This window comes from Epinephelus moara, chromosome 5, assembly GCF_006386435.1.
Source record: "Epinephelus moara isolate mb chromosome 5, YSFRI_EMoa_1.0, whole genome shotgun sequence".
Classification (NCBI taxonomy): Eukaryota; Metazoa; Chordata; class Actinopteri; order Perciformes; family Serranidae; genus Epinephelus; species Epinephelus moara.
The window spans coordinates 2,030,352-2,051,645 of record NC_065510.1 but is presented as its reverse complement, the minus strand read 5'-3'; the positions used below and the strand labels follow the sequence as shown (position 1 = coordinate 2,051,645).

The window sequence follows — 21,294 nt, the reverse complement described above, 5'->3', positions numbered from 1 at the left end:
AATATGGACTCCATAGCTCTGTTTCACAAACTGTACTGTGGCTTCAACACCTCGTATCTTAATGTTTTATTATTTTTATTCTTGATGGTTGTGCAGACCAATGTTGTGCTGAGCTGTTCGAATAATATCTAATATGCAATCAGTGTATTTGACCCAAAACATTTTGTGAAAAAAAGATCATAAAAATTGTTTATTTACAGTTTTTTCTATGTAGTATATGATGCTGCTGAAATAACAGAAAGAGTAGCTGACATAAGATGTGCACTGTTTTTGGCAATGTATCTCATGATAACCAGTTTCTAGAAGTGTGTGACTGAACTTTTTCCTTGGTGAAGTGATTAGAAAGTCAACAAGAATCCCGTAAATGACTGACACAGACAGACCAGATGGATGCTGAGCCAAGCTTTAATGAGACAGAAAAGTCAGACAAGAAAAAAAATACAGAGCATTTAATAATGCTTTCCAGGAGCACAGAGTACCATGACACAAGCACTAGAAATACTGACGTTAATTTACATGAAATGTCTTGTACTTTACTCACATATTTACTGAATAAATTTGAAACAAAATGAACAAATCATCTCTTTACATACACAGAGACCGAATCACTTATCACAGGGAACTTTGCAAAAGAGAAAATTAAACTTCAGTGAATTTTGGAGTGTGTTTTTCACACCGCTGATCAGTTGCAAGTCACTTTGACAGTGTTAACCTTTCTGGGAACGGAGAACTTTCGAGGCCAAATAGGACATACCTTAATAATCTTGTGGCCCTGTCTGATTTTATAACAACCTGCTCTGCCGGAGAACAAACTGCTTCACTAAGGAGATGTTTCAAGGTTTATAGTCAGTCATGAGGCATGGATGGATGGTACATGCTTGCTGTCTCAACTCATTGTCCATTTACCAATTGAAGACACGAGTATTCACTACGTCAGCGTTAGCTTCCAGTATCGTTTGACATGCAAATGGATTTATCTGTGCCACTCTCTGTTGTGACCCGGCACTGAAATGGAAGCTATTAATGCTTCAGATACAATCTTGTAGTATGAAATGAAAAAAGTGCATTTTGAGCTTGAGGATTTTTTAAAATCTCAGTGACAGTGGGTTCATGGGACTGCTGTGCATTCAAGTTTCTAACAAATCCACAGGGCACTGATGTTGTGGGAGTTTTGTTAAAGGAGCAGAGGCTCAGTTCAAACAAAGGGTGCCCCTTCCTCCTCTTACTGTGCTAACATGAGCATGCTACCAAGTCACAATAACTATGTTAGCATATAGATGTTTAGCAGGTATAATAATTAAAATCTCAGTTTGGTGTGTTAGCCTTTAGCATTTGCTAATTAGGACTAAACACAAAGTCCAGCTGAGGCAGATAGGATTGTTAGTAGTTTTGAAACAGTGACAAACCAAAGTATTGGACAGATAATTGACCTGAAGATGGTGCTTAATGAAGGTCAGGGTGAGTTTTTATGACCCATCTTCTGTGGACTGTTAAATGTCTTTATCACATGTCATGATGACAACCCAACCATCTTCTAAACTTCACTAATACATTTAACTCTTAAAACTGTCTCATTTTGTCCTTTGTTGTTCCCCAGTCACGTGATGTTTTTTTATTTATAATAACAATAATGTAATTTGGCTGTAGTTGTTACAGTAACAGCACCAGCAATAGTGAAAATAATGTTTGAGAGCAATGAAGCTGTGGTGTCCCCCACCATAGCCAGTATATTCTTAACGTCCCTGCAGATCTATATGACCTGAATCACAGCAGTCCCAAGAACCTTTCTACCATCTGCCACTTTGACTGAGCCCGCTGCCATCAGCCTGAAGAAGAGGGTGACGTTGAATCAAGAAACACAATAATTTGCAACATTTCCACCACTGGAGCAGCTGGTGCACTGCCACTCACAACGGAATATGTTCTCAGGACCAATTGAATGCCCGAGTCGTTCAAGGGCTCCACGCCGCTGTTCATCAGTATTGGTAGGACCATTCCTGGGTTTGAATATTTTACTGAACACAAAAGCGTAATTGCTCCATTTACTGATGCTTTTAATCCTTTCGAGGATGCTCTGCTGATGTGTGTTGCTTGAACATTTTTCGACACATGGGGAGGCATAAACATAGAAAAGCAACAGATCACTCGGATTACTACGTCTGAAGAAGCGATCCAATTCGTCCACGACTCGTGACTCTGCGTGATCAGGTCTTCCATTGGTCGGTTTCAGAACTTTGGCAGCAACCACCCTGGTGCCCTTGTACACCTGGCCATTGTTGATGACATTCCTCACATTGTCAGGAGGATCACTTTGAAAGATGTTCTGAAGGATAGTGTTAATGTTCTGGTTCTGGTTGTCAGGGATGCTTACTGCCAGACTGAACATGCCTTGTGTTCCATACCTGTCAAAGAAAAAATACAGGCAACATCCCATCATGTACTTTACATCTTTTGGTAGAGAACACAGTACAACGATCAGCCAAAACATTCAAATCACTGTCAGGTGAAGTGAATAACATTGATCATCTTGTTACAATACAATGTTGTCCAGGGAACCTTTGCTCCTGGCATTGATGTGGATGCCACTTGACACGCTTTGTCCTCTCAAACACTGTTGCAGACTAAGGGGCCGTTCACATGTAGCGTCTAAAAGCGCGTGGAAAACGCCAGCTGTGCCGTTTCCATCCTTTTAGGGGCCGTTCACATGTAGCATCTTTTGCGTGCACAAAGGGGCCGTTCACATGTAGCATCTTTTGCGTGCACAAATCCATTAGTTTCAATGTAGATGCACGCCCTCTCCTCCACACACACACATGCATACACATACGGCAGGCGCGACAGTAGCGCAACCTCCGAAGCGCCTTGGATAAAAGGATGGAAACGGCACAGCTGGCGTTTTCCACGTGCTTTTAGACGCTGCATGTGAACAGCCCCTTATCCAAGGCGCTTCGGAGGTTGCGCTACTGTCGCGCCTGCCGTTACTAAGCAGCCAAAACCGCCTGTCACTCACAGGGGGAGTAAAAAAGTTACAAAGTTTTCAAAAAAGTTAAATGGATTTCCAGCAAGCATCAGGAGGTGAGGTGTATGCATGTGTGTGTGTGGAGGAGAGGGAGAGAGGGAGATGCTGGTAGAGAGATAGTGTGTGTTATTAGATACATAATGTTGTGAAGTCCGTTGGACGGAAGGGAAGAAGCAGATCCGTGGAGCTGATTGGTTAATTCTTATCACATGACATGCGATGCGCTTGCTGCATTCAAAAAAGTTGAGATTTTTCCAGCTCTGTGCACCGCGGACGCGCACGAAAAAACAGGCGCGTCGCACCGAATGCGCGCCCCTACGGCGTCGCTTTGAATTGTGAGCGCGCTTGGCGCGCGTCTACATTGAAACTAATGGATTTGTGCGCGCAAAAGACGCTACATGTGAACGGCCCCTTAGTACATCCCTTTCATGGCAACAGCATTCCACCCCTGGCTCTGACCTGTCAAGGCATGGAAACAGGATCTCTGGGGGTGTCCTGTGGTTTCTAGCACCAGGGTGGTGGCAGTGGATCATTTAAGTCCTGTGTGTTGCAGAGTGGGGTACCAGCAAGTCCCCCGTATGCTCAGTCAGATTGGGCTCTGGGGAATTTGGAGGCCTGGTCGATGCCTTAAGCTCTTTGTCATATTCCTCAGGCCTTTCTGAGCAGTGGCACTGCCACTGAGGTGTGCTGTTGCCATGAGGGGGGGTACTTGGTCCGCACATGAATGCGGGACACAAGGTTTCCCAGCAGAACTTTGTAATGTAATCAGATGATCACTGTTATTCACTTCACCTGCCTGTGTTTTTAGTGTTGTGGCTGATCACTGTAGGCTGGTTGATACATGGGCGTATAAGGCAGAAATCTCAGATCACCACTAAGTGGCACCATTGCAGCATTTCTCCATTCGTCCCGCTCAGGACTCAACAGTTGAAGTGTCTTTCAGGTAACATGCCAATTAGGGATGGGCATCAATTTTTGATTATCGATGATTGATTGTTAAGGTTTTTGATCGATCACAAATAATTCTGATCGATAGTCACAGTGTTTTCCCTACAATGCCTGGCATAGGTCCGGCGGGGTCTCGTTGGCATGGCGGTTCGCCGGGCCAATGAGACCCCCCACCCGGCGAGCACGGCGGCTCGACAGGCCTACAAGACCCCCGCCGGACCTATGCCAGGCAAAAAATCATAAACAGACGGAGGCTCTCATCGCTCTCCAAAGCCTCGGCGGCTTCCCTTGAGGCCTCTGAAAACACTACGCCATTGAAAGACGGAGGTTTTGCTGGAAACTGAAGCCTGTAACTCTGGCTGGCAACGGTTGTAAACACCCAGGGGTGGACTGCGCATGCGCGCCATTCTTCCTCTTTGGCTGGGGGGGTTGAAGCTCAAAACTGGGGCAGCTGTGCTCTGTTGTGGCGACAGTCTGCACTGCACTCTTTTGAAATACTCGCTTATCAATTAATCGATAATTGATCGTTAATTTTTTTGATGATCGAATAATGAATTTTGATCGTTTGCCCATCCCTAATGCCAATTCTGTTCAATTTTATTGCTTAGAAAATCAAACATGGATAAATTGATTAACTTTATTTTTGGGGAACACTGGTCTGAGTTTGGCAATATCTTTATTTGTTGGTAGCAAAACTGAACAAGTATATAAAGTCCTGATTGAAGTTTAGGTGTTGTATTTCTGGCCATGTGTTTTAAGTTTGCAATCAGTGGACCAAGGTGGAAGGCAGTATTGTCTGAAATATAATCAGTACCAGAACTTAAGCCTTATTCATATTGACTTGCAGTTTGTTTCTGATGACACGATGTTGAAACTTGGATGAATGTAAATTTTCTCAGTCTTAATGACAATGAGACAGAGATTGTTATGTTTGAACAACCTAAACTATTGGTCGAGTCTGTTGGCTTTCTTGGTCCTGTAGCTTTTCACCTTGAACGATTTGGTGAACGAGCTTCTTCCAGTTCAGACTTTTAGCCAAGGTAAAGGCCTATCTGTCTCCCAAAGACCTCGAGAGAGTTATTTATTCCTTTATTACCTCTCAGCTTGACTATTGTAATGGTACATGGGTGTAGCTCAGTCGTCACTGCATCGTCTGCAGTCAGTACAAAATGCAGCTGCTCGTCTTATGACTGGAAAAATAAAACGGGATCATATAACGCCAGTACTGCCCCCCTCCACTGGCTTCCGGTCTGTTTTAGGATTGATTTTAAGGTTTTATTACTTGTTTTTAAGGTTTAAATGGTCTGGTGCTACTTCATCTAACAGAACTCGATTCTGAAAGTTCAATTGAAAGCCGATATTGGCTGATACCTATGACGTGCCCATGCATCTCTACTTTAGTTTTATGACAAAAGCAGAGGTTGTTCGGCTGAACGCCTCTGGCTTGATGTTTTCTTCATAGTTATTGTACCTGCATATTGTGCTCCTCTGATTTAATGGCAGTTTATGGGGTCCACATAAACACCAGCCACAGTCTTAGCACTCATAGGGTCTCATTCATGAAATGCTGTAAATCTGTTTTGCACATAAAAAACCTTGTTACTTAAAACCTACATTGGATTCATGAGCGCTTCGGAAAACTCAGATTTGATCGTAGGCACATGTGTATGTTCATGAATGCCAATCAATCATAAATTGACAGCTCACTCCCGCTATTTAGCAGTTACCATCCATCCATGTTAATAATTTTATATTTTAGTTTGTTTGTTTTTTAATTTGGCCCATGGCATCAGTTCTTAATTAAATGTGTGTTGTTTGCCCAACAATGGCATTTGAGCCAGGCCCCTGCCCCTCCCTCCTCAGCTTCCCTTGTAGCAGCGTCTCTCTGACCTGCCGTCAAGGACAGCCAGGTAATGATAGTTTGCCCTGAGCCTCTGCGTTCTTTGTCTCTGTTGTGAAATCGCTAATAAAACATCTTAATACAGGCAGTTTAATGTAGGCAGTGACCCACCTCTAAGGTTTACAACTAGTAAGATAGTCAAGCATGAAACCATACCGTCTCCCTTCAACTCTCAGGCTGATTTGGGTTCATCAGCTGCCCTGTATGAACCGAGACAGACGCCGATTTGCTTTCCCACGTCCACCAGTCTTTTGAATCAAAACTAAATTTGAAATAATATTTACATCTCCCATGGTGAAGAAAAATGACATGCAGTTTGGGGTGTACAGACGGCAGAGGAGGAGTGCATTGGTTTATTTTATTAATTCAGAGAACAGCGGTTTTCAATTTTGAATTAAGTCGATTAAAATAACTCATTAACATTTTTAAGAAACTTAATCTGAAGCTTAAATCTGCTATTACCAACTAATTTCACTAAAGGTGTTTCTAATCTTTAGTCATGTTTAACTGACATGTTTCAAAGGCATCTGCGTATTATGAACATATCAGAGCACAATATGAATTAAATTATTCTGTCAACTCACTGACTGAGGATGCCGTTTACAAATGAGGCAAGCCTGTTCTGGTCCACAGCCAAACTGTTTTCAGCAGACAGGAAGAAGGCCACCATCACTGCCATCCAGCACAGGCCAGCCATCTGCACAGGTTCAATAACAACCAGAATCATCATATGGAGGCTTACAAATGAGAAATAACAACAAGTGAAAGTATGACAGTCGACAGTCTGAAAGTGTACATAGAGATAATCTGCTGCAGGTTGTTTCATTGTTCTAATCTTAATGCTTAATGCTGAGCTCTGCCTTTAGCTTGATGCTAAGATGGTCTTGTTGTCATGTTGGAGTTAATACATTAAAATTAGAGGTGTTTGGTACATTTACAAACAAATATTTAACAGTGAATCTTCAAAGTGAACTGCCTATCTGCCCTACGTCCCTGAGATGAGAAGATCAGGGCTGCAAACTTTGTCTCGTCCTTTAAATCACTTCGAAAAATATGCTTTTATAGAATTGTTTTTTTGTTGATTTTATTTATGTTTTATTGCATTTTAATTCATCCTACCCTGTTTTTTATTATGTGTGCAGTGTTTTGCTCTTAGTTCATTTCATTCTCTATGTTTTGTTGATTTTAGGGCTGTAGTCTCCTGGTCGACTGGTCGATTATTTGGTCGATATGCTCTCGTCCAACCAAATTCTCATTGGGTGAATAATCGCCGTGTTACTTTCCGAAAGAAAGTAAAACGGGGAAAAGTGCTACATCAACAGCTTTCTAGAAAGAATCCATTATTTCCTGCGGCAGGAGGGACAGGCTAAAGCTTCAGTTATACCTTTGCCTGGCTCCGTTCGCAGATTGCGCGCGCACATCAACAGAGCACGAAGGCATTTATACTTGGCTCATTCTCCGTTGCAGTAAGACAGGGGGCGGTAGAGAAAAAATACTATAGGAAGAAGTAGTCCTTGCCCAGTGCATTTTGAACTGACACTAGCGTGGCTTGCGAAAAGTTTCAAAATCCTGGAGGTGTGCGACCTCATGAAGCACCAGGTGCGCGATTACGTCATTTGTGGCGCACGAATCTCGCGCACTCGCGACTGCGTCGAGCATAAACTAGGCTTAAGTTACCTGTGAAAATGGGGGTTTTCAAAATACCCCCTTTAATTACACAACTTTGAACTCGCCTACCCTCACACTCAGCGTTGCGGTGACGCAGACCTCCTGTCTGTTTCTGTAAGCTGAAACCATTTCCCTCAGTGGAAACGAAGCTTTTATTTACTTGTTTTTCACAGATAAGAAACAATAAATTGTGAAGTCAATAAAGCCTCCACTAAAATAGCATTTTAAGTCGTGTGTGTGATCTATCCTGGCTTCATATTTCAATTTTTAATTAATAACAGTAGTTTGTTGTATTTGTGGGGAAAATGTGTCCAGATAAGACAAGTGTTTGTCTGTGAATGCCATATTGAATGTTATGGTGAAACTGATTTGTGTACTTGTGTTTGAAATTGTCTCTATTAAGCCATATTTAATGTGTGTTTTGAATGAACTAAACTTTACAGCACTTAACACAGTCCTCCACCGCTGACTAGTGTTTTGGAGGTGTAACTGCAGAGTGACACAGACACACCACTGCAGAGGGAAAAATAACGTGCAGATTTTTTTTCCCCATGACTAATTGAGTAGTTGAAGATTATGCACAACTTCAGTCGACCAAGATTTTCTTTGGTTGACTACAGCAATTTGATTTTGTTTTATTGTCAAAAAAAAAATCTGAAATTTGTCGTCAACTGTTTCACATAAATACAAAAATACTAAACAACATTTAACCAAACAAAAAAAATCATATAGCAAAGGTTACAAATCCCAACAGACATTACGAAGAGTGAATGCTGTGTGAAATATTACTCATTACCTACTACATTCAGTGTTTGACCCAGGTGACTTAGAAGCCATACTCTCATTTGACAGACTGAGGAACAAATGAGTTCCACAATGTGTTTGTTAGCAAAGGACTTTGTTACTGTGTTTTTAAATGTGCTATATAAGTAAAGTTTATTATTATTATGCTGAATCCTTTTCACTGCCTGAGTCAGCAGCTTTGAGCAGTGGAAATCCCCTCACTGGTGACTGAGCACTGTTTTCAGCTCAGCCGTGTCTCAGGAGAAAGTTTGGTTGTGTCAATATTTAACAACCTGCAAATGAGACTCAACAAGCAAATATCTTTCTCCTGAGTTACACCCAGCACTTTTAACTGTTTATACTAACATGAAATGGTGCAATATGTGTGCATGTCACACAATACATGTCATTTGTTTATTTTTTTTATTTTGCAGTTGTGAGTTGAGCCTAGCTCCAGTTCCTTTATGCAATGCATTTGGGACAATAGTGTCAAACAAAAGCTCACTCAAAAATGAAATGAAATGAAAAGTCATGTTTCCAGTGTGAACACACTACATACTCATACAAACTTGCTAATTGCAGACACAGCCACTTTTAGCTTGTATTGAGCTTAATGTGGCCTCATGAAATTTTTTTTTACAAGGAGTCAGGAGACAAACCTAGTAACTGCTGAAGTTGGGTTATACCGTCCTGTCTCCCTCTTTAGAACTCTACTAAAAACAGCCAAGAGAATCTCTTTTACCGTCTTTGTTGGAGAAGGATGTCTGATGGATGCTGTCTGTGTCTTCTGCACTTCTCAGTGCTTGTTGTGAAGGCACTGCTGCAGTGAATACAGTAAGAAGGAAGATGTGTTTTTATAGAGCAGAAGTTGATCATGATCAAACTCTTAGAGTGGCACCATGCCCATATTTGAACATATTTTTCAAAAATTAAGAAGCCGGAAGATTAGAGCAGTGTTTCTGCTGCTAACTTCCTGATGAGACAGGCTGCCACGGTGGTTGCTGGGTGTAATTTCAGTTCTATGAGTACAAGAACTGCGAGGCTAGAAAGAGGAAGAGAATCAGTGTCTGGGGGAGAGGTGTGAACCATAACCAGTTCATTATGGTTTAATTAGTATGACTGTCAATAAAAAGTTGAATGATAGAAATCATTTTAAAAATGATGTAAGATACACTCCTGAAAAGGCTAACTGATCTTAACATTAAAAGGGGAGACTGGGGTAAGTTGAGCCAAAGGGTAAGTTGAGCCACCCCTTGTTGCTAGGAAACCGTAAATAAAATTGAGCATGTGACCAAATATTTAGGAGGAAGGCATCATTTTATGGAGTCTGTGAAGGTAAGAACCACATGGGTTAGTGGTTAGAGATTCATGTCCAAAAAAGCATTTTTCACTCATGAAAGTGAATTTAGTCTATCATAAGTTTCATGGGGATTGTGTTTAGACCAAAATAGATAATTTGTTTTATACATCAATTGTGGTATCTATTAGCTACAAAATGAGGTAGTGCAGCTAGCATGAAAGCGCACCATTTTAGCTGTGGGGGCTAATAAAGTCAATATGGTAGCTATGGGGTAAGTTGAGCCGTAAGTTTCTGAGAAGAGGCAAAGCTGGATATGGTAAACCAAACTTTACTTTCAAGGAGAAAGATGAGGGATTCTTCCCAAGAATCGATGTAACCGCAAAACTCCCCAAACCTCAGAGACCCAGCAGTTTGTATTCCCCTGCAACCTGGACAGGTGGGATATTGAGTAAAGGAGCAGGTGGGATATGGATGGAAGGAGGGGGGGGGGTGGATGGAACGAGAGTAAGATGGAGGGAGGAGTTTAGAGAGGATGAAGGAGGACATATAGAGGAAGGATGATGAGAGAATGAGAGTTTCAGTTCAGAATGCTCAAATGTGTTAATAAACAAGTTCAAATTATTATAATACCTTCATTTCCACAATTGGCCCTCCTGTTAGCAAGGACACCAAACTAGGATTCACGTCTACGGATTTAGTTCAGTGTTTTCTTTCCAAAAACACAGCTGTTAAGGTTCTCTTGCTAAGCGCACTTTAAGGCATTCTCAGGCCTATGTTAAAATGTTTTAAAGTTGTTATATGCAATAATAATTAAAAAAAAGATTTGTACCTGTTGAATTGTGTATTATAAATAAAAATACACATGGATTTGAAGAAGCGTCTTATTTAATTCAGTACAGACATGTATAACTGGAATATCTTAACCCAGGGAGGGAGGGAGAAAGGGGGAGGAGAGAAGGTGAGGGGGGGGGAAGGGGGGTAGGAGGGAGGGCAGGGGGAGGGAAGGAGGGAGATGGCTCAACTTACCCCACTCCTATGCTCAACTTACCCCAGACACGGGGTAAGTTGTGCCACGAGACCACTTTTTTTGGACATGCTATATTATCAAAACAGTTATGTTTACACTCATTCTGTTTGTTTGTAGGGATGCACAACATCCTGAAATATATGCACATATATTAGTTACCAACAAAACTATAATAGCCTTGATGTAGTGATCCTGAATATGAAAAGTATCTCATCTTACCCCGGTCTCCCCTGCAGGGTTAGCTCTCTGGATCAGAGACTTTCGTCCACAGAGAGTCTGTGTCAGGGGGAACATGTGCCACCACATTATTGCAGTTATGCTAACCAAACACCTCACACAACAAGACAAGACAAGACAAGAGAACTTTATTTTCACGGTAGGGAACTTCATTTGTGGTTGGGCTTACATGCACACGTATCCCTGCACACAACAGCACACATACAGTGTTACAGTTCATGTAGCAGTCTAATAGATGTTGGGACAAAGGTAGCCATGGCTCTCTTGGTTTTGAGGGGCAGGGATCGGTATCTCCTTCCAGAGGGCAGCAGCTCATACTGGTTATTGAGACAGTGGCTTGTATCAGCTGCGATGAGGCTGCCCGTCTTAACAGCCTGCTCTTCAAATATAGCTGCAAGAGTGGTCTGAGGCTGTCCTATGATCTTGGTGCTCAGTCTGACTGTTTTCATGAGGGGGGCTCTGTTTAACTCAGTCAAGGAGCCGTACCTGGCCAAGAGACTGAAGGTGAGAGTGGACTGAATGAAGCAGTTGTAGAATGCTTGTAATGTTGACCTGTTGACCTGCAGCTGTCGCAGCTTACGGAGGAAGTAGAGATGTTGCTGACACTTCCTGAAGATGCGATGGGCGTTACTCTTGTCAGCTGCCGGTCAATGATGGTGCCCAGGTATTTATATTCATCCTGACCATCTATCTGGAGCGCAGGGGGGCTGGTGGCAGAGCGTCTGTGACCATCTTCTTTGTTTTGGAGATGTTCAGGTCCAGGTGATTCCCCTTGCACCAAAGTGCAAAGTCGTCCACCGCAGACTGCAATCTCTGTCCAGAGTTAGAAATGTCCACAATGACTGTATCATCAGAGTACTTCAGACATTGTAGATCCGGGTTTGTACATCTGCAGTCTTTGTGGGCTTCCCGTTGAGATGACTGAACTCCAGTGGCCATTAAATCTCACCGTCTGCTGACGTTCTTAGAGGAAGGACAGGACCCACAGGGTCATATGTGGGTTGACCCCTAGCTTCTAGAGCTTACTGCCCATGAGATGAGGCTGCACGGTATTAAATGCACAGGAAAAGTCAATGAACACAAGCCTGGCTAGGCTCCCCGGCTTTTCCAGGTGCATGTATACCTGGTGCAGCAGAGTCAGCACTGCATCATCAACGCGTCTGTCCCTCCTATAGGCAAACTGTAGTGGGTCGGAGGTCGCACTCACCTCTACCTGCAGTTTAGTGAGGATGAGCCTTTCACAACTCTTCATCACTACAGATGTTAGCACACTTTAACTTATACATGGTAACGTTAACTTCAGCTAACACTACAATAACGTCATAAGGTCAAAATTACGCCTCTCTTATGTAACATGGACGTGTAGAATTAGCTAATGTCACTTAGTTTAAAAAAGACAATTAGAACTTGTAAGCAGATTATTTCCTTCAGATTTGTTTCTAATTGGGCACATTCAAAGTGGTTCAGTGTGTACATCTGAGGCTTTTATTTTGAGGGTTATAACTGAATGATTAAAGCTGTAATACACTGTCGCTGCAGCGCACTGTGTTGTGCATGGTTGTTTAATACTGTGGCACAATACACTTGCATCTCAAAGTCATACATCCATGCACAAAATAGGAAGTAATTTACAGTGTGGATTGCATAATGACGGAAGGGAGATAAAACAACAAGTGGCTGAAAGAAGAGACAGGCCAGAGAAAATGAAGAGCAGTGTCCAAGGTTAAGGATCATTTCAAGCTGAAACAGAATGAAGATTCTGTGCGTCTGCTGTAAAACCAAACTAGCCAAGTACAATAGATTGTCCAATGTAAATACAGAAGGCATCGAGGCCAATAGAGCAAACCAGAGATAAGGGAACATAAACATTAGCATTATCTGACCCTTCACTGGCAGCCTTAAGCAACACAGAGGGAAGTTAAATAGCCTTTATCTGCACAAGGTGCCCACACTGCAGTGACACAAAGCTGTTGGAAAATCGGCAATGTTTTTTTGATTTGTTGAGACCTTGTTATCACTCTCCAAAGCTTCCAGTTCAGGTTCAGTCCTATCCAGACACTCTGAACCTTCTGTATGAAGCTTCTCTTCCAAGTCAGATCTTACTTGTTAGAAGACATTGTGCAGACTTCTTCAACCACTCAATCGGGCTCCTGAATTTCATCTTCTTGCTGCATCAGCAATAATAATGAAATGTCATACAGAGAGGAGGTACGACAGCTGGCGAGCTGATGCAGAGGAAATAACCTCTCTCTCAATGTGGAAAAAACAAAAGAGATGTGGTGGACTTCAGGAGGACGGCATATGATCACTCATTGGAGAGGGTCAGGAGCACTAAGTTCAGCTGGTCTCTTAATACGAACTGTGTGGCCAGAAATGCTCGACAGCACCTCCACTTCCTTTGAAGGCCGAGGAGAGCCGGCTTACCCCTGCCTGTCCTCACCACGTTCCACAGAGGCACTGTGGAACGTGTCCTGACCAGCTGCATCACAGTATGGCATGGAAACAGCAAAACGTGTGAGCGAAAGACTCTGCAATAAATCCTTAGAACTGCAGAGCGGATCATCGGGGTCTCTCTTCCCATGGGTGAGGCAGCCTGTCGCTGATGGAGCTGCCCAGTGCTGTCAGAGTTGTGTGCATGGGGTGGGACATGTTGTCCATAAGGTACGGTAGCGTGGCTTTACTTCTCCTTTCTCCCACTACCCTCACCATGTTGAGGAGCATCCCAGTACAGAGCTGGCCCTCTCACCATGTTGAGGAGCATCCCAGTACAGAGCTGGCCCTCTCAGGCCCTGATCACACAGAAAGTGTTTTATCAGCTGGAGGTTTAGTAACTGTTTTTAATGAGAATTAAGATTTTTTTCTTGCGGCTTTTGCGTTGCGACGTGCCTTGCGTTTCTGTGCTCTAGGACTCCTTGAGTTAAAAAAACTCAAAGCGGAAAACATTTGATTCTATCTTATTCCACTCCTTTTTTATTAACACTTGAATTTGTGCATTTTCATTTATGTACAAAAAAAGCTGAGAAAAATGCATTTGGTCAAAGTCAGTACAATTTCACATTTACATTTTATGTTTTTTCATATTTCCTTAAAGAGGCAACAGATAGGATTCGGGGTTTTTTAGCAACAATTATCAGATTTATCTGAAGAAAAAACAAATAGTAATGCAAATAATTATACCAGAATGTACAGTACCAGTACAAACAACAGTAGACACAGTGGAGTTATACCAATATGCACATGTAAACAGTCCCCATTCTAGAATAAACGGTACTGTATGGAAACCATGTGGCCGGTTGGAGCTCAAATTGCTGGGCGTAACTTAGCTGGGCGTAACTTAGCTGGCCGATGTCCGTGGATAGCTGCCTCCGTGAGAAGAGAACAGAAGGAAGGGAGGGGGGTATCACTGTCCGAGGGCTGCCGTAGAATGGCAACCAGGATGTCAGCCGACCAACACTCGCTACCCGCTCCCTGGTTGCGGCGATTTGCGATGCTGGCCAGCTAGGAATGAACTAGCAGCCAGTACAGTACAGTCCTCTCTGGTCTAGCTAACATTTAGCCGTGTTACTTACTGATCCATTAGAAAGAAAGCTAGCTGGACATGGGTTTTGAAGCCTCTTTGGTCACGGAGCTCCCTCCATCTCTTGAACGCCTGACTGAGGTTTACTCTTGTTTTTCCTCTTCTTTTATCACTCTCCTTTTTGCTCTTCTTTGCCTCCTCACACAGAGGAGCTCCTTTTCTTTTGCTAGGCCGTTTTTCACTTGTCTCCAAACTTTGTCCGTCTGCCATTGTGCTCGTGACTCAACTATCTCATGCCCAACTCCTCATAAGGACCAGCTCCAGTCCCTGATTGGCTGACCGACCAGTTTCGTAAAACATGACGCGTTTCCTGCCTTAAAGCAGATTTTTTTCTGCGAAATTTCGGCACCGTTGGCAGAAGCTTATTGCAAAGATTGCACAGCCACTAAGTAACCTATGTAAACGCTGATAGTCTGATTTTACTGTGGACACTACCCTGTGCAACCCACATTATTTTCATAATGACATATTTAGGAAAAGATGCTATCTGTTGCCTCTTTAAATCAGCTGGATTGTAAAAATGTTTAGTGATCGTTCAGTGTTCTGTTGTCTCCGTCTCCTCTGTGGTTGTCTTGTCCATGTGTCACAGTCATGGAGATCCTGTTTCGTCCCACTAACCTCGTTTGCTTCTTCGTCCAAATCAGATTCAGAATGTTGATCACAACATGAATTGTCTGAGTCCATCAACATCTCCACGACTTTTCTGTTGGCACCGACATTTTTGTGCAGTTTACAGTTTAGTTACACACCATCTGGATGGGATCTAATCACCAAAGAGTTTTCACATTTTTCATATGTACATGCACAAGTTAATAAATACAGTATTCCTTTCACTGAAACACGAGCCCCTCCTGATCGAAATACAGTGCACAACATTTGAATCCATTCTTAATCTATAGGTAAGCAAATGATGTGATGTGGGTCAGTATCTTAGGAAAACTTGAAAGGCTTGTAATGTATCGGCCATTTTAAAAATTGCTTTTATTGCAGGTCCTACTGGGCAGCCCATCAGTCTGACGGTTTTGTTTCGCTGCTCTTTGAAACCTTTGTTTCCGAGCTGCAATGGTCCCGTCAGAACTCTTATGTCATCTAGAAATGTTTGGTGTTTTAGGTTCAATGTAAAAAAAAAAAAGAAAAAGTCCGCCTCTTAATTATATTAATTATAATTAGAGATTGAGATTTCAGGGACGAGGGCTGGTCACAGGTCAGAAGGGGAGAAGAGGAAGTAGAAGTAGAGATAACATGAGGTAGCATTAAAACCACAAAACATAAATCACTACACTGTTTAATTAGTTTCAGTCAGTCCTCTACCAGGAAGAGTCTGCTGGCAGAGATGATAAACATTTATATGCTCCACAAAGATATGACAATCAACAGAAGGAAAACACACAAAAAATCACACCAAAGGTACAAACAAGGTCAAAATTCACTCTTCAATGCAGATGTGCAGCAGCAGAGGCCTAGCTTTAATTGATAGCTAAATGTAGCTTCTCCTCCTGTGAAGTTAACGCACAATTCTTCCACAAGGTTTCATGGAAAATGAAACTCACGCTTGGCACTGCTCTTGCGCACAGTCCACCATCAGTGATACTGCAACACTTTACAACCAGCCATAAAACAGGATTGCTGGGAAGGTGGGCGAAGTGAACTGCGGACGCTTCTTAACAGCTGTGATTCAGGTGATTAGTTCAGTGTCGGTTTTCAGGTTTGGGGAAAACACAACCGAGCCGATATGGACACCGGCGGTTTGACTCGGAGTGGTCTGCTCCTCGTTTTCTCCATTTGTGTGTGTGTTGTTACTGGGACTTCTATAGGTGAGTGGAGCCAGAATGGATTGATTTACTAGATTATAGAATCAGATTTGATTTAAAACTGCAGACAGCAGGAAAAATCAGGCTGACTTATTTCTGTTTGTGTTGAAGGCCCTGAACTTTTATTCAAATTAATACTGGTGATTGTGTCAGTGCCAGTGTTTTTGTGTCCAAATCTGTTACTTCAGTCCACCTTAAAATGCAAGAGGAATACATGACGACAGTTATCGGCACACATGATATGAATTATGTTGGGTGAGGATTCCTATGGAAGCCCAGTGTTCATGTTAAATGATGTTTTGATTATTATGGCTGGTGGTAGGTATCATGACACCTGTCTTACACCAAGTCTCAAGCAGCGATGGTGGCTTGACTCAGCCTTATATGTGCATAAAATTATGCTGCCATATCAGTTTGATCACATCTCACTCAAAGTTTTAGTGTTTCAAAGTCCAGTGTCAGGTGCTCTACCATAGACTGCTTAAAGTAATGGACGTAGCCACCGTGACGTCACCCACTGGTTTGTGGACTCCAGTTCTGAAGCCTCAAGTTGTCATTTTGGCTGTTGCCATCTTGGATTTTTGGAGCCCAAAGTAGCCGCATATTGGTTAGCATGTTGCATTTATAGCTATAGTTTACTGTGATAATGCTTATGTTGTTTTTCACTCGAGAAAAACAGACTTAAAACCATTAAAACAAAATGTACTTACCAGAAAAACCGAACAACCAAACTCTGAATAAGACTTTTTTTGGTGGTCAAAATAATACAACTAACTTTAATTAAGTGGAAATAGTGACAGCCACACCTGCACTCTGTGTATCTGGGGTTATGCTGGGGTTACCTTAACCCATGTTGTCGCCGTGGTAGCAACTTGTCAACCGACAGCATCCACCTGTCCGTCAACGTAGCAATGCTCAAGGGATCGTTCCTTACTTGGAGGGGGTGGTGTGGTGTGTCAGCTAATTTTTTAAGCACTGGGAAGGGGCTTATGCTTTCTTTTTTTATATGTTTGTTTGTTTTTCAGTTTTAGGGGGGGGCATACAACTTAAAATGGTTTTATTCTGTATAAAGATTAAATTAAATGATTAAAAATCACCAATATTACACCATTAATCGCAGCCAGAACCTATAAAAACAGATGGCTTTTTCGACTTCTGACGGTCCTTGGATACACCGTATGCGATGAATGCTTTTGTCAAAAAAAAGAAAAAACAACATCAAATCTAAACCTAAAATAATGATATTTCATCAAAATCACCTTATTCAACGTGTCATTTAAAATTTGGCCAAAAATAAACCATTTGCACCAACTAACCAGCATGCACGACAAGGGCAAAAAACCAAGGCTTTCCTCAACCCCAGGATTTCGTCTTCAACTTTTAACTTTGAACTTTCAAACATCAAAGAGTAAGTTTTAAAAAAATCTCTGTAAAAAATCTTTGTAGTTTCAGGGAAGGTAAAAAAAAAACAAACAACGATGTCGACCCCCTCCTCTGATAAGTAAAAAACAGTCCCAAACTTAACCTTAGCTTTAACTACATTTTTATGGGTGAGTTATATAAATAATTCGCCCCCTGTACAGTTGTGAAAATAGCTATAAAGACCAGAACCGCTTTTTGTACCAGGCTGTAAACATGTTTATGTCTGCTGTGAAGTTGGGCATTTTAACATGATAGACTCACTTCTGGGGCCAGCCTCAAGTGCTCATTCGATCAACTGCAGTATTTGGCACGTCAGGTGTTTTTTTTTTGTTAAGTTCCAAAGGTTGCCACTTGTGATATGTGTGTAAAAAAAGAATAAAAAAGACACTACTGATGTTAGATTTATTATCATTAATCAAATCTTTAAATGTGTCTCAGACAATAAAATGTAATAAACAAAGTCTACAGTTTAGTTTAATGGTGCGTACAGTGATACACAACCATGTTATTATTTTTATATCATCCACGACAACAGATGGTAGATTTAAGATAATTTGCGATGATGAAAGCTCAAACATACACACAGTATATTCTCATGTGCTTGAAACTGTTTTAGATTAGAAAGCATATCTGATTCAGTATTCGCTGTTTCAAGTCTGTCATGTATTGCAGAATATCTGCCTCCAGTGGTGGAAAGTAGTTTTAAGTACTGGTGCCCACTGCATGTGTGGTTTTACGCACCTCCACCAGTACTATTGTGGAAGCAACAGATATCTGGAACGCTGGGCACATAAACCAGAACATGCTGCATGCCAGTTGTGAGGAGTGAAAAACAGTATTTTAATGTACAGTAGTGTGGGTGAGCTGTCTGTTCTCTATTAACTACTGTTGTTTCTGTTCCTCAAGGTACTTCAACCATAAATTGTGCTGCGGGCAGCAGTCAGTATGTGGGTGCAGTGAATGAAGGATATACAGGTAAGTGTAGATATGACTTTTATTTAAAATTGCATGTTGCCAAATTAGATTGATTTTAAATCAGCAGCTGTTGTAACTTGCAACGACAACACAAAAGATACTGGAAAATAAATCCATCTTTTTTCTTCACAAGAGACATTTGTCTTGATTAAATAATAATGATGAATTAAATGAAAGGAATTTAACGCAGCTCATTTCAGGTAAATGACAAATGGACCTGCACAATGCCTTTCTAGTCTTCCAACCACTCAAAGTGCATTTTACACTACAAGTCACAATCACCCATTCATACACACACACACACACACACATTCACATTCACACACTGGTGGCCGACCATACAGGGTGCCACTACTACTCATCTTTTGAACACATTCACACTGATGGAACAGCCACCTGGAGCAACTTGGGGATCAGTATCTTGCTCTAGGATACTTCAACATGCAGACTGGGGGAACCAGGGATTGAACCACCGATCTTCAAATTAGTGGATGACCTGCTCTGCCTTCTGATACACAGCAACCCTCTCTAAATGGGCATAAATAATTTGGGCGCAGCAGTAGCTCAGTCACATTCTCACTCCGACCTCGTCACATATTGACATTTGCTCATGGACTTTCCACATCCACATATGATGTGCAAGGTACCCTGGGTGCGTTGGTTGTTGATGTTCTGGGACGACGTGTCAACTTCAGCCTGTTATATGAATTGTCTTCTTTCAAGATACACTTGTGTTTTCACAGTAAATTTAACATTTACATACAGTCTCTTTCAAAATAAATGCACAACGTCAGTACAACACTGCGGACTGGTGTTTTTTTTCCTTCAACAATAAACACACGTGGTTAGGTTTAGGAAAAAAGAGCAGGGTTTGGCTTTGGGAAAGTCAGTGTCTGTTGGACACATCCCCCACCAGTCCAACCTGCCCCAGTCAAACTTTTGCCGCCTTAACTTTCATTCTTGTCCCGCTGCGTTTCCCCCTGACGCTGTCGGGCACTGTTTAACTCTAACAGCAACCTGCCGTGTGTCACGCAAACGTTAAAAGACGCATTTTTTCGTTGGTTTCTGACGCTGCAAGTCACTGCCCAAGCGCCGGACTTTGACAACTTCCGAGTAAGACCGGGCTCGGCTTGGCTTGGAAAGCGGAGGGTCGCTGCTTCAAGTCCCCATACAGACCAAGCATGGAGCGTAGACTGGTAGCTGGAGAGGTGCCAGTTCGACCTCCTGGGCACTGCTGAGATGCTCTTGAGCAAGACACTGAACCCCCAACTGCTCGGGGCACCTGTCCAAAGTGTGTGTATGACAACAGAGTGAAATAATTAAAATTTCCTCTCAGGGATCATTAATGTTTATCTTCTTCTTCTTCTTCTTCTTAAATTCATGCCATTTTCATTGGTATTTAAACTTGCTTTATATTTGAGATATATTTCTGAAACATGCCTAAAAGTTTTTATGAAATCCAGGAAAAGTTTGAAAAATAATGTTGTATTGCTGCCCTCTACATACTTTTTATTTTATTTTATCTGTTTGCAAGATGCTTTGTGTGCAAAATCTCCAGGGATAGGAGGGATAGCTAATACTGTTGGGTGATGCCCCAAAATCTGGTTTTCGATCTGATATCAAGTAATACCAGGGCCAGATTCCCAAAGATACTAATACTTTTTTAGTAATTAACAGTTGGTAATGTATTATCATGTACAGTAGGGGAAAACAAATTGACATGATAGCGAGATATTTTGAGAGGGAGTGTTGAGTGTTTTTATCTTCGCTGACTTTGTTATGAAGGAAAGAAATCCATTCCTACAAAGGTGCCGTGTGTCCGTCAAACAGTAGATGAGATGTTTATTTAAACCCTCTCACAATGCTCCCATGATGTTGCAGGCAATGTGGAGGTGGTGTCGGGGATCACAGCAGGAAGCAATGTGAAGCTGGTGTCCTACATCTTCCCAGAACATCTGCAGTATCTGGAACTGAGCTTCACAATCGGAGACACCAGCGCAACTGTTCGCACCAAGAAGCCGCTGGACGCAGACACACTGGTTGGGGTGAGTTTGGGAAAACCTGTCTCCTACTAATCAACTTTCTAAACTGCTATTTTGTTTCTATTTTCTATCAATGTAAACAGAAAATGCTAAAGTGTAACTGCAGTATTTTTCAACCTGGACCCTGTTTCCCCATGTTTTTGTGTCTAAGTAATAGGAACAACAGTTTTTGAAATTGTGAGCAGCGGCAAAACAAGCTGCAGTGTAACGTTAAATTGCATTTGCCACTGTCAGTTTAGTTCCACTAAAAGTGTTTGTTTTTGCCACTGACAGGCTCAGATTATGGAAAGGATCCCTTCAGAGATAGACATTTTATTAAAGAGTAAGATTCTTTTTGTTTAACCAGAAACAGCCCCGAATTGACTGCCACCAAAACTCCATTATAAAAATACAGTAATAATAATTAGTCCATACCCACTGGTAGCTTTGTCACCTTCTACCTATGCCAATCCTCAATGCCTATGTGCAGTTTCACATAGATTGACCACGTCAGTGAGTAGAAAAACGTGGGACAGACAGAATGACTGACTGACAGAATGACACACTGACAGTTTCCATGATTATGTACAGCATTCCATACCATGA

At 42.0% G+C, this 21,294-nt stretch overlaps 2 protein-coding genes across 2 annotated transcripts in view; one reads left to right on the top strand and one right to left on the bottom strand.

Annotated features, from left to right (window-relative positions):
• Positions 1-394: 394 nt before the first annotated feature.
• Positions 395-9,296, bottom strand: si:dkey-96g2.1 (uncharacterized protein LOC795315 homolog). Its single transcript, XM_050043816.1, has 3 exons — positions 9,061-9,296; positions 6,452-6,564; positions 395-2,402 (listed from the first exon to the last, which is right to left on the bottom strand). The coding sequence occupies exons 2-3, from the start codon at positions 6,562-6,564 to the stop codon at positions 1,850-1,852; spliced, it is 666 nt and encodes a 221-aa protein (XP_049899773.1). The 5' UTR covers positions 9,061-9,296; the 3' UTR covers positions 395-1,849.
• A 6,880-nt stretch (positions 9,297-16,176) lies between these two features.
• The window catches only part of LOC126389796 (protocadherin Fat 4-like), a 31,697-nt gene continuing 26,579 nt past the window's right edge, over positions 16,177-21,294 (top strand). The window contains exons 1-3 of the mRNA XM_050043673.1: positions 16,177-16,273; positions 18,599-18,667; positions 20,549-20,712. Coding sequence (XP_049899630.1) covers positions 16,192-16,273; positions 18,599-18,667; positions 20,549-20,712 — 315 coding nt within the window. The 5' untranslated portion in view covers positions 16,177-16,191. The remainder of the gene's footprint in view (positions 16,274-18,598; positions 18,668-20,548; positions 20,713-21,294) is intronic.

Bases quoted from the DNA above. Each gene is read 5' to 3' on its own strand.
- si:dkey-96g2.1 (XM_050043816.1), bottom strand. From the start codon at position 6,564: ATGGCTGGCCTGTGCTGGATGGCAGTGATGGTGGCCTTCTTCCTGTCT. The intron at 2,403-6,451 runs GTGAGTTGACAG...TTTCTTTGACAG, and splicing joins GTAAACGGCATCCTCAGTCA to GTATGGAACACAAGGCATGT.